At 33.5% G+C, this 16525-nt stretch overlaps 1 protein-coding gene across 2 annotated transcripts; it reads right to left on the reverse strand.

The window, feature by feature from the left end:
• Window positions 1-6183: 6183 nt before the first annotated feature.
• Window positions 6184-15764, reverse strand: LOC108332445 (Holliday junction resolvase MOC1, chloroplastic). Of its 2 annotated transcripts, XM_017567710.2 has the most exons (6): window positions 15286-15764; window positions 14059-14170; window positions 13032-13084; window positions 12650-12781; window positions 6952-7024; window positions 6184-6358 (listed from the first exon to the last, which is right to left on the reverse strand). In XM_017567710.2, exons 1-6 carry the CDS (start codon window positions 15682-15684, stop codon window positions 6261-6263), a joined length of 867 nt encoding a protein of 288 aa, XP_017423199.1. In that variant the 5' UTR covers window positions 15685-15764; the 3' UTR covers window positions 6184-6260. The 2 variants fall into 2 exon arrangements, with proteins under 2 accessions (XP_017423199.1, XP_052726271.1); XM_052870311.1 differs by lacking the exon at window positions 6952-7024.
• Between the last annotated feature and the right edge of the window lie 761 nt (window positions 15765-16525).

Consider the following 16525-nt stretch of genomic DNA (forward strand, 5'->3'; position numbering starts at 1 on the left):
TAAAAACAAATTCGCTTGATAGTTTAGGGATTAAAAACGTATTTAACCCTTTAATTTTCTATGTCAAATCTTTAGTTATCCCTCTATTTTATTCTAATTTAGAGTTTGTCCCAAGAATGCAAATGAAGAAGGAAGTAGTTTTTCAACTTAATTACTAATTTTAGATATCAAAATAATATACACAAAGAGAGCTAATTTTCATGCAAAGTCATTATAGTTTAGTTTCTACACGTCATAAGATTGGATAAGTTCATCTTCTTCCTACACACGTATTACACAATCTTCACTTTGCATGTGAAAAAGTTTTACAACGTTGTACCCTCCTTGATCACCGACAACATTAGCTAGTGTCTCTTCTCACAAAAAATAAAATGTGTCGGAAGCGATGGATTCACCAATACGAATGAAAGGTCGAGCCTTATTCCTGTAACATAAAAAAATAGAGTTGTGAAAACGGATAATCCGGTTCGATTCAACCTGATCCACCATAGATTGGTCACTTAATGAGCCAACTCAATCCAATTTACTTATAAATGAGAACTGTAACATCCCAAAAATACAGTAAACACCATATAGTAGAATTAATTACATTTAATGATAACCCAATTCAGTCTTAATTAAACAGGAGTACGGTTTTGGCCGAACGGCCTTACATAGCTTCCTAAGTCGAATTGAACCATACGAGAGACAAATCAAGACCGAACAGTTTACAAAATCAACACCGAACGGTCCTTTAAAAACTTAAAGACAAAAGGCGGACGAACGGCCACCTAACCAAAATGAACAACTACAAGCCGAACGTCCTATTGTTCAGTCTTCACCTCGACTTCTACTAAATTCTCTTCCTCCAAGTATTGCTCTTCCAACGCCTCTTCCAGCAGTGCGTCTCCTCCTGCTCACATCCACACGGATGATCATTGCAATGACAAGGACGGACGTACAACGAGACAACACAAGGAAATACACAGGGTAAGCTTATGTAATTTAATTCAATTAATAACATACATTTTCATATGCAAGCACATTCAAATACATTCCAATAAACAATTCCATCAAAACCCTGATACTAGACTGACTGTCCGGACTGTATGAATATTGTGTAGCTACTACGTTCGTGCACCCGGGTGATGTAGTAACTGAAATTATCCTCAGCTGCCACCCGAGGTTAGTCTGTTCCGTCCAAAGTACTCCTAAGGACTAGGACCTCCTGCCGTTCCCACACATGGCGTACCCCCTCTACGTGAGGACGAGTACTCACGGAACATCAGGATGAATCGTCGGCCAAGCTTTGTCCACATTCATACTTTACTATAACAATATCAACCAAGAGTCGTTCCTCCCCGGAACGCTCGTTCAACTTCACCTCATTTCATTCATATCACATTCTCTTATTATTTCATTCATAACATTCTCGATTCCATCTTTCATTATCACTATTCTCAAATTCATCTCATAAACTTTTCATCCTTTATAATCTTTCACTTTAGTGTCATTCTCTTAATCATTTCTGGGAACATAAAAATAACGAACGTTCAGCCCCCTACATGACGAGGACGAACGACAGGAACGAGGCAAAGAACTCCCTCGTCCTAGAACAGAATACTACAGAAAGGGTTACTGAAATCTTTAAAAAAAATCAAGTACACATATGCAATATGTGACGAACATCTTCTACAACCTGAATCAGTTAAATGAACTGACTCTCGTGAACTCCAATCGAAACTCAAAGAATATAAAGAACTGGGGACTCTTGGTCCAAGACAATAAGGTGGACCTATTAGAACGTCAAAGGACCAAACTTAGAATAATTCATATACAGAAATCTCATGTCAGTAAATGACCGAACAAGGAAAGGAAAGTTCTTCTAAAATTGGACGAACGCTACTATTTATCAAAATAGATTATATAATGAAACGAGTACGAGCACTTGGTGTAAGACCGAGCACTAAATAGTACGAGCGCTTGGTATAAGACCGAGCACTACGAACGAATAAGGTATACCAAAAATATATATCTTACTCTATCAAGGGACGTTCGTATACAACTATGTTTGGCCGAACGCTCAAACATAGTATTTCCACACGAGGGCGCTCGTCCTATACTAGGATTCTCTCCAAATGAAAGAATCCCGTTTAAACTAGTTTTATTAGAAAAACCGAACGGTCAATGACCATTCGGTGACGAACGTACTTTATCATAGTACAACCTCTTATACAGAATCATTTATTTCAAATCAGTTTTTCTCAACTTATACTTTCATAACTTCCGAACTTTATAAAATTTCTACCACGATCAACATTCATATCTCATACTTCACATATCAAACAGGTTTCATATATTTCATGCATCATAACCTAACTCAACCATATATCATATCAACTCATCAAGTAAACGAACGTTCAATTAATCAAACCATAATAATCATCATGCATCAACATCATCAAATTAACGAACGTCAACAGTTCTACAGCACACAGTTCAAATTAAATTAAATAAGCTTCCCTTACCTCTTAAAGTGAACGCACGCTCTCAGATATGTGCTAGGGTTCTTCTTCTAACAGAGGTCTCAACGTTCTACAACACTCTTCTACAAAATATAACCAACATAGACCAGACAATTACTCAGAATGATAGATTCAACTCATGCAACCAAAAATCTGGGTTTGCATGTTACGGAGAAAGGCACGAATGGAGAGAGGATGAACTTACCAGTTGAGAATCTTAAACTGATCGGTTCAAACGATCGTCCTCTACGCTGGAAGTGTAGAACTGGTGCCTGAATGACGATCGGAGAAGAAGAATGGTGAGTTTTCTTAGAGAGAAGGTAGGGTTTCTAGAGAGAAGAAGGAGAAAATGAAAAGATCAGAGTTTCGAGGAAGAAGGTGCATGCAAAGTGAGTGAAACGGGAATTTTAGAAAATTAGAGTTTGCTTCTCTCGTTCAAACAAACGTCCGCTCACTCGCTGACACCTGCCTTCCATTATCTGATTTTCGAAACTTCGCTGGTTGACACCTGGCGTCAGTGATCAGAGTTTTGGGTGGGTTTTAAAAGAATCTGAACAGGGTTTTGGGCGCATTAAATGAGATTGATAGGTGGGGTTTGGGTTAAATTTCCGAGGTCTGACAAGAACCAAGTCACAATGAAATTATAAATGTTAAGTTGTTATCTTCTTAAATAGAAAAAATGTTAAAAATGTTAAATTGTTATATTCTTTAGTAAAAATAGTTATACTCAAAATATGTAAGTAAAGTCAATTATCCAACAAGTCTAACCTCACCCTAAGATTTATCAGAGAAAGGGATGGATTATTTGATACAAGAATAACTTTCATGTCCCTAATATTTTAAACTTGGTGTTTTTATTTTTTATTTATATTTATTTGAAAATAAGTAAAATAAATAATATATAAGTAAAAAAAATTCATAAAATCATTTTTTAAAGTTTTGGTATTGATCTCTTGTATAAATTTATTCATTATTTATTAAGATGGAATCTCTCATAAACATTTGCTAAATCTAAGAAGGGATAAGAATGCCTGTAATAAAGTGAGTATTAATTGAATATTTATGAGAAGAGATAGGTGCTAAGTGTTGATATTTTTGTTCCGTGCAAGTTGGAAAAAAGTGTAGGCATGGGCATATGAAGGTTTGTATTGTCTATGTGAGAACATATAGCAACTTTCTTCAAATAAAAGTTAGGCAGAAAATCAACTTCAAATAAAACCACTAATAGAGACACCCTTCCTTCACTTCAACTTCAATTTCATAATTTTCTTATCACGAACATGAATATAAAATGAATATAATTGTGTGTCATCTTTACGAAACCATCTTAAATAAAGTTATGAATATATTTTTTTTATCTTAAATAAAGTCATGAATATATATTTTTTACAAGATGCTCTATTTGTTTATGTACACAGATAAATCTATTAAGATATTTTTAAACATTATTATTGTGATAAGTTCAGCAAATTGGATTGAAATAGAGTTTAATATCATACTAAAAAATGAATTTAAATGTAATTTAATTAGATAAAATTGACTTATAAAATAATTTTTGCAATCGTTTATGTATTATATTTTACTCATTTTAAAAATAATGTAAAATTTTGCATGATTCAAAAATAAGTGCCACAAAAAATATTTCAATGCACATGTCATCAATATGATAACGAATAGTTGTCTCATCTCCAAATTTTAATCTTTTAAATAACATTTTATTAAGTAATGAAGTTCATTGGTTGCATTTCAACATTATCAAACATGAATTAATTAAGATGAAGATGTTGAGAAATATAATTGAAAGTAATAAATGGGAATGCATTTTGTATGACAAGTTGTAGAATTGAGTTACCGACACCTAAATAAGAGGTTTGGCATTAAAGAAGAATGAACATATCCCGGAAATCCAGAGAGAAATTGACCTCTTTTAAGAAGTTGAGAAGCTTAAAGAAGAAGGACTTTCCATGATTGGATGGTGTTGAGGAAATGGGGCCATACCTTACCTCTTCACAATTCTATCTTTATTCTTTCATTTTGTGTGAAACCAGAGAATATTCTTAATGTTGCTTCACTTTGACAAATTCTTATACACAATTTGACCTATCAGTCTAAAAGAAGATATTCCATTTTCAAACCAATTTATTTCAAGACAGCTTCCAAAGTCCAATTTAACTTTTTAAAATTGACTTCTAATATGAAAATTGTATTTTTTTTTATGACGATACAGTGATATGTTTTTTTTTACGGTTTATGAGAGTTGTATGTGATAAACATTATAAATATTTGTTATAGAAGTGTTAGATTTATCGATGAGGAGGTTTACTAGAAAAATTAATATCACTTTCAATTTAAAACTTTAAACAGTGAGTTAATACTTTATATAAAATTCCAACTAGACACTCTCTCATTTCTAGACTTAGACATTGTGAATTTCCAGCAACATCACCCTTCTTTTTAATTTGTTTTGTTTTCAATTTTTCTTATGTATAGATTATATGAATGTATACGGAATTCCATAAATGCTCTCAGGTTTATAAATTCATTTTATTGATAAAAAAGAAATTATATCTTTTGTACGTCAGAATTTAATTTTATTTTTAATCGACATGATATTTTGAATACATTTTTTATGTTAATATATTAAGCATCACATTATATATTTATAAATGATGTAACCTAAAAGAGTTGCATAGTATATTTTGATTTAAATTTTTTTAACAACATTTCAAATATAAAAGAATATAGTTATTCAATAAGTAATTTTAATTCGGAGGTTCTGATCATTGACTATTTAATATGAAGTAAAATTAAACATGGTTTTACCGTAAAATTATAAATAAATAAAAAGTTATACGAGGAAGATCAATTTGAAGGTGCTAAAATAAATAAATAAGTATATCTTGAATAGTGAAAATTACTTTTAGGTTTAGCATTTTCTAGATTGAAAAGGACATTTTAATTTAAACCTCCGATGGAGCCTGAATGAACACACAGAATGTATAAAAATAAAACATTTTTCCACAGATACATTAAATCAAAAAGGTTTCGATTAATAAATCATTAAATATGATATTTATTTATTTTAATTTCAGTCCTAATCCATATATATATTTCAATTTTTGTACTAGATGAAAAATTTTCCCCAAGATTATAGTGACCTCTTCTAATAGCATTCCAGAAGTATTTGTCTCCCATTTTTCACTTTGTATATATAAAAAAATTTATATAATTGCATGCTACTGTCGAAAAAGTAAATAAAGTTTCATAAAACAATGAACCAAAAATCCCAAATACCCCTACTATATCATGTGATACACGTGATTTTGAATTATTATTGTCTTTTATTCATTTATCCATAAAAATTATAATTTTGTGTATTTAGATATTGATTTTATTATTAATAAATTTAATTCAAATCTCAAATCAAACTATGCATAACTATCGATCCTTAAATCCAAAAGGGTAAAAGTCATATTTTAAAATGATTCACGGTTCAATGATAAGGTAATTAGATTAATAACAATCATTGTGTTATTTGTTTAATATCATATCATTTTCTATTCATCGAACTCTTCACATAATGCCCTTAAGTCTTCTTCTCTCAATTGAATTTTAGATCAACCAAGCTTTTTACTTTATCTGCCTACACTTATTTGAAGAGAAAATATTGGCATTGTAATAAGACAGCAAACAAAAAGTTTACAATACTATTTTAGCCAAAATTACAGATGGTAGTCAAATTACAGATGCTAATTTTCATGTTTCAAAATTGTGAACATTGTCACAACAAGATGGTTCCAAGCTTTTGCTTTGATCTTGACCATATGCTGCAATTAGTAAAGCCTCTGCCCTTCCTAAAACATGAGAAGTTCGTTAAAATCAAAGCATACTTAGCAGCAGGAACCAATCACCAAGAACACTATCTCTTCAACAAATTTTCACAAAAAGTGTACCTTTAGAAGAAAATCTACAATTATAGCTCACTGATGTTTCACACTTGATAAGCCATTGGTAATTTAGTCAAGGTCCAACTTTCATATCGATGGACTTCATCCTCAAACTTTAAAAGCCATATGGATTTAGTTCCTTAATCTAGGAGCTCATCGTGTTTTATAACATGTTTTTCAAAGTTTGGAGACCAAAATCATCAAAGTGGAAGTACAAAAACCTCGATCACATTTGAAAGAAGGGACTAAAAACACATTTTTCTCTAAACGAAAGAGGAATCCAAGCGAGAACAATATTATCCACAATAACAATACACAGGAAGGACTTTTTTCAGTTGTGTAATAAATCTATAGTACAAGGCACTTTGATAAATTGTAGGATCTTCAAAACTTTAGCAGCAAATTTTTAACATGATTTCAAAAACCCTTTTTAAGATATTAATGATAATCATGTTGCGACATGATAGTTAAGTAGATATAAAACAAGTCAAGACAAATACCATGATCTTTTTTCCTACTTAACATGGAAGTCAGTGATGGAAATAATGTGGATGCCAGTCTCCTGCTATCATCCTGCAGTATAAAATATTCAAATGCTATTACTAACAAATCAGACTCAAAAATACAGTGAATGGATAGATGTCAACATGTTGCTCAAGCTTCCTTTACTTTGACAATGTTGAGAGATGGCATGTGATGAAAATTTTAGGTTTTGGGTAGAGAGAGAGGAAGATACTTAAAGATAATGAAAAATTGCATTTATATTCACTGAGATGTATTACAAAGTATTGATGTATTGTTTGATGTGTTCATAAAACCAAGGACCTAACCCTTGATTATATTAACCATAATTCTAGAATGTTTTTATCGAATCAAGTTTCAAATAATGATCATAAATTTATTTCTTGAATCATAATTTTGTATTGAATCCTATGATTTAGGTACAATTACTTCAAATATGTGTTACGGTATAAGGTAGGGGTAATAATAAGGTTTGGAAAGTATATGACAAGGAGAAGGAAGGTAGGAGGGAAGTGAGGCCAAACGGTATTGACCGTAAAGGCCGAACGGTGGAAGGCGTGGAGAGGTCTAGCCGAACGGTGGAAGGTGGTGAAGAGCGGGAGCCGAACGCTAGGAGGTAGGGGGGAATCAAGCCGAACAGTGGAAGGCATGGGAAGGTTAGGCCGAACAGTGGAAGGCGGTGAAGAGCTGGAGCCGAACGGTAGGGTGCGGTGGAAGGCATGGGAAGGTAAGGCTGAACGGTGGAAGGCGGTGATGAGCTGGAGTCGAACAGTAAGGTGCAGGGGAAGCAAAGCCGAACGGGAGCTAGACCCAATCGGTTGAAGAGTGACTATCCTAACTGGGACAACAGTTAGGATAGGCGGGAAATATTTAGAAATAATTATAGTAAATAAGAATATATCTTAAGGAAATATTTTATTTAGAACAATATTTATATTTTCTTCTAGGGAAAGATTTTATTCTAGGGAAAGATTTTATTCTAGGGAAATATTTTATTTAGAACAATATTCATATTTTATTCTAGGGAAAGATTTTATTCTAGGGAAATATTTTATTTAGGAAATAATTAATATAAATAAAGGGAGAGTCTAGGGTTAAAGGTATGCTTTTGATTATTGAGTCTTGTTGACAGGCGGCTATGCGTCCTGTGAGGGAGGTTATGCTCCCAAGTAATTGAAGGAGGTTATGCTCCCAATTATTGTTTACTTTTGTTTATTCAGATATTACCATCAATAAAAGAGATTCATTTGTCCATTATCATTCGTTCATTGTCTTTTCTACCTATTGTGATCGTGTTTAATTATGTCTCCAACTCGGATACGTAACAATATGTGTGGATGCTTTGGATGGTTCTATTTTGGCAATAGATTTTGATTGGATTTGCAGATCCTTGACTAATGTAATCCCTTTTATAGCCATATGAGCACTGTAAAACCCTAGAAAAATGGTGTTTTAGAAGTAGTGGTAGTCTAAAAATAGTGAGACTCGATTAATTTAATATTAAACGGTCTTATTATAAATAGTTTTGTTCTAAACGAGTTTCATTATTTTAAAACGTACCATCTCTCTAGAAACTACTTTCCTAGAGTTCTCTGCCTTCTCTCTAGATTTCTCTCTACTGAGTTATCTGTTCGACAATCAGGAAGTGCCTAAACGATCCTGGCGTCAAGGGCAACAATCTTGACCGATCAATTTCTTGTTCTGAGTCGGTAAGTTGTTTCTCCTCTTTTCTCGTACGTCTTTAACCGTAATCATGCAAAGAGTTCTGGTTGCATGTGTTGAGTTGCTGTCTTCTTCAATTTCTAACTCAAATTAGGTTCTAAGGTTGTTTTCCTATCACCAATCGGTGAGTTGTAGGTTTCTGTTGAGTTTCCTTGTGGTGCAAGCTTCAGTCGGGGTTCTGTAATCGGTGTAGAACTTGAGCTGAGGTAAGGGAAGCTAGATTATTAATTTAATTAGTAGTTTGGCATGTGTATGATAAAATTTGTGTTATGGTGCTGTTTGAGTTGAACATTAGTTGTTGAGTAGATTTAATTGTGTTAATTGAACGCCAAATTCTGTAAACTGTAAAATGATGATTATGAACTGGTTTGGATGGATCTAATTGTTATAATTGTGCATGTTGGAGGTACTGGTTGTGAGTAATCTATTGTGATAGTAATGAGATAGGAAGTGAAGTGAATGGTGCTTGTTTAAAGTCAATTTGGAGGAAGTGAGGTAGTGAATTTGAGTATTTAAGGTCAAGTGTTGTTAGGGTCTGCTGGGGCAGTCTAGATAAGTCATATGTGACTTGTTTGAGTCATCAAAATGGTCAAAAACAGGTTCAAAGTGGTAAAATTGGATTTGAGTCTCTAAGTTGATGAAATTGAGGTTTTAGAGTAGGATTTGGTGCATAAACACTTTAGATTGATGTTAGGAATGTTTAGAATCACTTAGTCTAGTCTAATTAAGTTTGTACAACAATCTAGGAGTGTTAGAAGTTGGGAAAATTGAGTAGAATTGGTAAGTTGTGGTTGAGTTGCATAATTCTGCAGAATTTCGTTTTGCAGATTATGCAGACTCGCTGTGCGAATGGATTCGCATAGCGAGTCACCTTGGCGAGATGCTCTCTACCAAGGCATTCACACAGCGAATGGGTGCGCTGTGCGAATGGATTGAGAAGGTTGCTCTCTGTTTGATGATTCGCATAGCGAATCAAGTCGCTATGCTATTGGTTGGGGTCTGGGGTTATTATTCTTTTTATTCGAACAGCGAATGGGTTTCGCTCTGCGAGTGCTTGAGGAGCATGAGCCACTGTCTAAGGTTCTCGCATAGCGAGCTGGGACGCTATGCGAGGGGTCTGGGTTTGATTCAAGTCGCGGTTTATTCGCATAGCGAGTCTAACCGCTATGCGAATGGTTTAGAGGGTTGGGTCTTTGTCTGAGGATTCCCACAGCGAGTTAAGTCGCTGTGCGAGAAGCCTCTAGTTTCGCTATGCGAATGTGTGCACTGTGCGAGGGGTTCTGTTCTAGTTCACTTTTATTGTGATCTTAAGTTGTTCTAAATGAAACATTGAGTGTTGTATGAAGTAAGTTGAAGTTGTGTTATGTAATATCATTGGTTATTGATGTATGTTGTATTTCAAAGTGTAAGTTGGTGATTTCAAACTAAAAGTATGGTTTATGAACGTAATTCCATAGATCGCACAGGGAGATTACATGGTGGTGCCCTATGTTATGGACGTAATTCCATGGACCTCACAGGGAGGTTACATGGTGGTGCCTCATGTTGTGATCCAAAGTGAATTCTCTTGTTGAGATTCAAGTATGTTTAGAATGAATGCAGGAGCTCAGTCTTAGGGGTTATCCTGGAACTCCAATGGTCTTTCATTCTCAAGTAGAGAGGATTGATCCATGTCGTGAGGAGTAGCAGGAGGTCCTAGTCTTGGGTGCTTCCAGTATGGCCCAAGGTGAGTGATAACGGACTAACCTCATGAGTGTGGTAGGGTGCAACCCATTGGCAATGGCTTTGCAAAGCAGTAGAAGCCACCACGAGTGCACGACCCGCCATAGCTCGGCAATCATTCTAAGTCCGGACAGTCAAAGTCAGTGTGGTATTATGTGTGAAGAGTTTATGTGATGTGAATGAATAGTATGATTGTAAGAAGTTAAATAAATTGATGTATGATTAATCTTTGTTTAAACTAACTTACCCTTGCTATTCTGTTGTCTATCCTTGTATGTTTTTTCTTTTGCGATGATCACCTGATTGGTGTGAGCTTAGGGAGACATCTGTTTCAGTTACTTCAGCGATAGGTGATCGAGGGATTCAGTAAAGAAGTCGGACGAATCTACAGGTGTAGATATTGTCTTTCGTAGGTTTGTTTCTTATATTAGTTAGTTTATCATATATGTAATATTCATTTTAGTAGTATTTTACTATTAAAGATGGGATGTTACAAGCACATGAATGAAATAAAAAGAAAAGTTTATCTCTTTCCTTTTCTTTTCTTTTTGTAGGAGATCCCTTGCCCTCAAATTTTATCAGTTATCATCCAGTTATTTATTGAATCATGAATTGAATTAAAAACTAAGATTTAGGTATAACAAAAATTACTTCAAATGTATGATATAGATTATGTATAGTTCAATATATACAATTTAAACTAGAAATTGATAAAACAACTCCAGTGGATGTCATACTAAACAAAATTATCAGTTATATCAGTGTTTGTGAAGTCATAATTTACAAGAATGAAAACAAAACAATTGAATGGCTCAATAGAGTTCTCAAGTGTTCTTTCCAATTCCTTTTCATTTAAGAATTCAATCTCGACACTTTATAACTTTTTTTCGTAAGAATTGGTGAAAAGGTAAAAATATATGAATAATTGATTCTGCTGTAAATAGGGGATTATTAGGATAAAAATATCCTAATATCTCTAAAGTTGTTAGGAAAAATACCTTTAAAATCTTCACATTCATTACATCATATTTTATTTTCTTCTTAAGAGAATGTGAATGTTACATTTAGAGAGGATTTGAGAATGTAATTAGCATGATTGTTATAATAACATAGCTTCATCAAAAAGACAACAAGGGAAACATGGAGACAAAGACAGAGAAATTCATGTCAGACTACAACTAGTACAGAAAAGTTGGGGCAAGATCACATCTTAGATAAATTCTTGAACAAAAGCAAGGTCTTATCGAGACAAAGATCAATGGGACCGAGACAAATTTTTGGGATTTCTGGTCTTAATCTCTCCAATAACCTCAGGGTCAAGAATGATTCACTGGAACTGTCAACTGGGCCAAAGTGATGTAGAAATAGACTAGGAACAGTGCTAGGACACAAGACAAAACTAGACTCCTTCCTCCTTGCTCCCCCTCGAAACTAGAATCACATGTCTTAAAAGGACAAAAGCAAGTGTTCGCACTTGCGATTTTGATATTGCCTACAAAGAACCTCATGCACATTTCAAAAAAAAAAAGACTCCCTTAAGAACCAAACAGAAGCATATGCCCCCAAACAAACAAACAAAACCAGCAGCACAAAATAGGTTACAACAAGAAGGCAACACTTGTGAGAAGAACAATGGTAAGAGCTACCCAAAAGATGAATCAAACAAGAAACTCACAAATTGAAAGTGGACACTAGGGGAGGCTGGCAAATTCAATGGGACTGGAGACAGACACTTGAGAAGGACAGTGCATGAAGCTCGGACACTGCTGACAAGGGCAACCATAGTGAAATAATATGTGTAGGCTTGTGAAGACTGTGATGACATAAAAGGTGAAACTTGCAGGGATGTGGCATAGGAGCACGGTAAGTCAAATCAGACCATGAATTGGTGGTTACGATGAGATCTGACAGTGGATGTAAAAGGCTGCAAACAACAGGGGTTGGCTACAAGAAAAAGGAGTGTTAAAGAAGTGTTGGATATCCCACATTGATCAGATAGATGAGCAATATAGTCCTTTTAAAGACTGGGTAACCCTGTCCTAAACCCACATGATAAGAAATATGATGTGCAAATCATTAAGTACTCACTTAAACTCAGCTAACATTCTTTTTTCTTTCTTTGGTTAAAAACTAACATCATATTTTTGGAAATAATAAACTTTGAAACTGAAAACAAAATTGCACATAATTGGAAAAATACACTTTAATCTGTACAGTTAGGACCAAACCAACCTTAGAAGTCATGCTTCCAGAGAGTTCAAATTTCGCTTTCCAAGTGAAAGATGGCACTGGAATAACAGAAAACCCTGAGGCAACTAAGATGCCAATCCATAGCCCATATCCAAATCCTCCACTCCACCAGCCCTTGAATGCAAAAGATGGGGGGAATATAATATTAGTTTAAGTTAAAAGAATTAAAAACACTTTTCAAAATATTAATACAACAAAACTAAAAGACAGTTTTGACACTACACGATTGTAACATATAATTAAATAATTGCATGATATCCTAAAAGAACATTAACAATGTCGAAAGTAAAGATCTTTTAACACGAACATATTGAACTCTTCAGAAAACTACAAAACATGTTCTACTTAAAGCAAACATGCCAACCTGTTTCCCATCTTGTGGAAAAGGGAGCGACTGCTCTATATACGCAGTGGTTCCTGATGAAATCAAGAGTCAATTTGCAAATAGCGAACCATAAACAGTGTCAACCTTCAAAAGAAATATGAAAAGTGCAAAATAATTCAAAACTTACTGTAGCAAACTTGAGAATTAGTACTGAATAATAAATTGCATTGCCAGGGATGAAAAGCAATGAGTAAGCATCATTATCTCAGAATAACTAACAAACCATCAGATTGAGAAATATGATACATAACATCAATTTTTTACTTTATCCAAAGGTCCAATAATATTTTCAGAAAATCCCCATGAAAAATATCAGTTTAACTTTTCAGATGTAAATAATAAACTTGTGACTTTTACCATTAGTGACTTTTCTACTTGAAACCAGCGAAAAGCATAAAGGAAAGATATTCTGGGATTATTATTAACTTGATGCAAATACAGAGTGATACAGGTATAAACAGATACAAGGAAAAAGAAAAAGAGCTAAGGTCCTAAATCTAATAGAAATCAATGAGATTTCCTATGATACAGCACACTTTGCTTAGATCCTTCCTAAAATATAAATCTGTATGACCACAATAACAGTTATAATCCTATATAATCAAGAATATCTAGATTATATGTGTCATTAGAAACGTTTTTATTTATTCCCGTATCATATATGCTATTAGATGATATCAAATCTATTTTATTTGTTGTATTGATCCTTTTTTTTCAATATATAAACAAAGTAACCTTGCTTTCTTACAAGAGCATAATATAAGTATCAGCATGTTACAATAGTCCAAAAAAACAAGAAAATAGAAAAAAATAAGTCAAGACTTTAGCATGAAGACTAACAACTGTTACAAAATGACAGAACATATAATTGAACCAAATTATATAATGATTCGTTTTCTACCATAATAGTTACTAAAAGCACTTAACCCAAAAAAGAAAGTTTAGAAAAAGGTCTGCATATGTGGAGACATTGAGATAAAAAGAAAAAAGAAAAAATACAATATACCAATTGGAGCATCAAAACTACGAACCAACTGGACAGCAGACTTGGCATCTAAGCGCCTGCGGGTCCTATTTTTCTGGCCAATAAGTATTTTCACATGAGGAGAGTCAAATACCTGCATATGTCAGAATAATGATATGAATACAGAGACAACGTTCAAAAACATAATCTAGTAGCTGTTTTCTACATATGAATCAGGAGGCCTAGAGGATCTAATGCCAAAACAGTTCACAAAAATACAAAGTAATATAATTTATTGTTGAGATCAATCCTCATCCAGATTCCGTTGCCTCTTTGTTATGCAGAAACTTGAGTGTAATACCGTCAAACCATTAGTCATCAGCCATATTGTAATTTATCAATTACTCCCCACAAAACTTAATTCATAAGATTCTTTATCTAAGGGATGTGTAGCCCATATTTTCCTGACAGTTTCTTTTACATTATGATGATAGCAAAGGATCACTCATTTTGACTCCTACTGAGGATACAAGTTTTTTTTATGCACTGTACTACTACCTTAATACAACCTCTCAATTTTAATACCAAACAACAGTTCTACTACTATCAGCATCGTCCCTTCTTCATATATATACCTATGTATCATTCCCAATTCTTCTTACTACCAGATATGCGTGAGTGTGCATGCTTAAAACTGTCCAAGCCTCAAAACTTAAGCACAAAGCCATAATCCCATTCTTCATACTACCTTAAGCATCTGGGATCCTTTTGCATTATATCTAGTAAACTATCCCCGGTAGAACTCAACTATACACTTCAGATGTATACCTTCTTCCTCAACGGAACTTCCAATTAAACAAGTAAATAGCATAACTAGCCAACGTTACAAACACCAAAAACACAAAGCACAATCTTAACCAGTCAATTTGCAACAATATCTACCAGCACAACATGTACACAGCATATAGGTGTTAGAGATCTTATTGATACTCTATTAACACTGCTTTTACTCCACCACACCTAACCACGACAAATCTTCAGGAAAAAACCCAAGTGGCACACGTGTAGCACTTCAAAGTTTCATTCTTATTTACCCTGATAAGATTTAAAAAAACACTCATCTACTGCCATTGGAACCACAGCATAAAGGTATATGAAGAATCGCAACAAAATCGCTACCATGACAGCAACTTAAAACCTTGAGTAACGATATCAATGCAAGAAAAAGGAAAGAACTTTAACCAACAAAGACGAAAATAAAAACGATACCTGAGCTGAACAAACGGAACCGTTCGTTTTCAACAGTGCAACTGCACCAGAGACATCTGGGTCAATTCCAAGGACCCATTTGGACCCGTCATTTTGTTGGGTCGGGTCATGCTCACAATTCAAAAGATGGGTCTTTTCTGGAAAAGGGTAAGAGAGTGAAGCCAACCAATTCTCTTTGAATTGGGTATTAGAAGCCTTAGCCCTGCGCTTTTTTTCAGGAACTACGGTTGCAGAATCACTCAGATTCTGGGTTTTGGTGAGAGTGGAAGAAGAAGCAGAATGAGAAGAAGAAACACAAAAGGTCCTGAAGGAAATTTTGGATTTGAGTTTGGGAGATTGTTTGTTCATAAAATGGAATTGAGAATGGTGAAAATGCCGTGTGAATTGTACGGATTCCATGAAAGAACATAGATACACAGAAAGAATGGTTGAGAGATGTAAGAGAGGGAAGAAAAGGATCCAAAACAAAATCAAATTAATATTTTCTTTCCCTTTTTTTTCTGAGCAAGAGTTTCTTTTTCTACCTATTTTTTATGGTAAAAAAAAGAATGAGAAGTAAAAAACTCAAAGCTACAAAAAATAAAATTGAAAAGGTTTAAATATTTATTTGTAAAGTTTTCTATTTTATGAAATAAAAATATTACTTTTTAACTTCATCTTCTATGTTAGGTGAAATATTATTATAAAAATAATTTATAACTACTGAATATAATTAAAATATGTATTAAACCATTTTAATCATAAAATTTGAGTAAAAATGTATGCGGTGATATTTATTCTAATATTTGCTCAAATGAAAATTTAAAATGTAGAAAAATACTGTAATAAATATATAATTCAATTTGTATTTTTTTTAATTATTCGTTTTGAGTTATATTAAATTACTTTTAAATAATCTCTTATTCAATGAAATTGAAAAAAAATTACGAAAGAAAAAAAATTATCAAATAAATAGCTGAATGATGACCTAGTTTAATGAAAATGAGATAATAAAATCTATCTTCACCCTAATGTATAATAAGAGAGGGTGAAAATAGATTTTGTTATCTCGTATTCATTTTTAAATAAAAAATTCATGATTTAATTATTCTCATAGTTTCTTTCTTTCTTTTTTCTTAATTGGATTTCTAAAATTTAAAACAATTGACTTCTTACCCTTAAATTGAAATTAAATTTTAGGCGAACTGTAATAATTTAATGATGTAACACAACCAAATGTAGAAATGTCTAATTAAAAAAT

This window comes from Vigna angularis, chromosome 11 (assembly GCF_016808095.1).
Source record: "Vigna angularis cultivar LongXiaoDou No.4 chromosome 11, ASM1680809v1, whole genome shotgun sequence".
NCBI classification, from domain to species: Eukaryota; Viridiplantae; Streptophyta; class Magnoliopsida; order Fabales; family Fabaceae; genus Vigna; species Vigna angularis.

Excerpts from the sequence above, each read along its gene's own strand:
- LOC108332445 (XM_017567710.2), bottom strand. The coding sequence starts at position 15,684 with ATGGAATCCGTACAATTCACACGGCATTTTCACCATTCTCAATTCCAT. Across the intron at positions 13,085-14,058 it reads TAGTTTTGATGCTCCAATTG|GAACCACTGCGTATATAGAG; the intron begins GTATATTGTATT and ends TGATTTCATCAG. Across the intron at positions 12,782-13,031 it reads TTCCACAAGATGGGAAACAG|GGCTGGTGGAGTGGAGGATT; the intron begins GTTGGCATGTTT and ends TTTGCATTCAAG.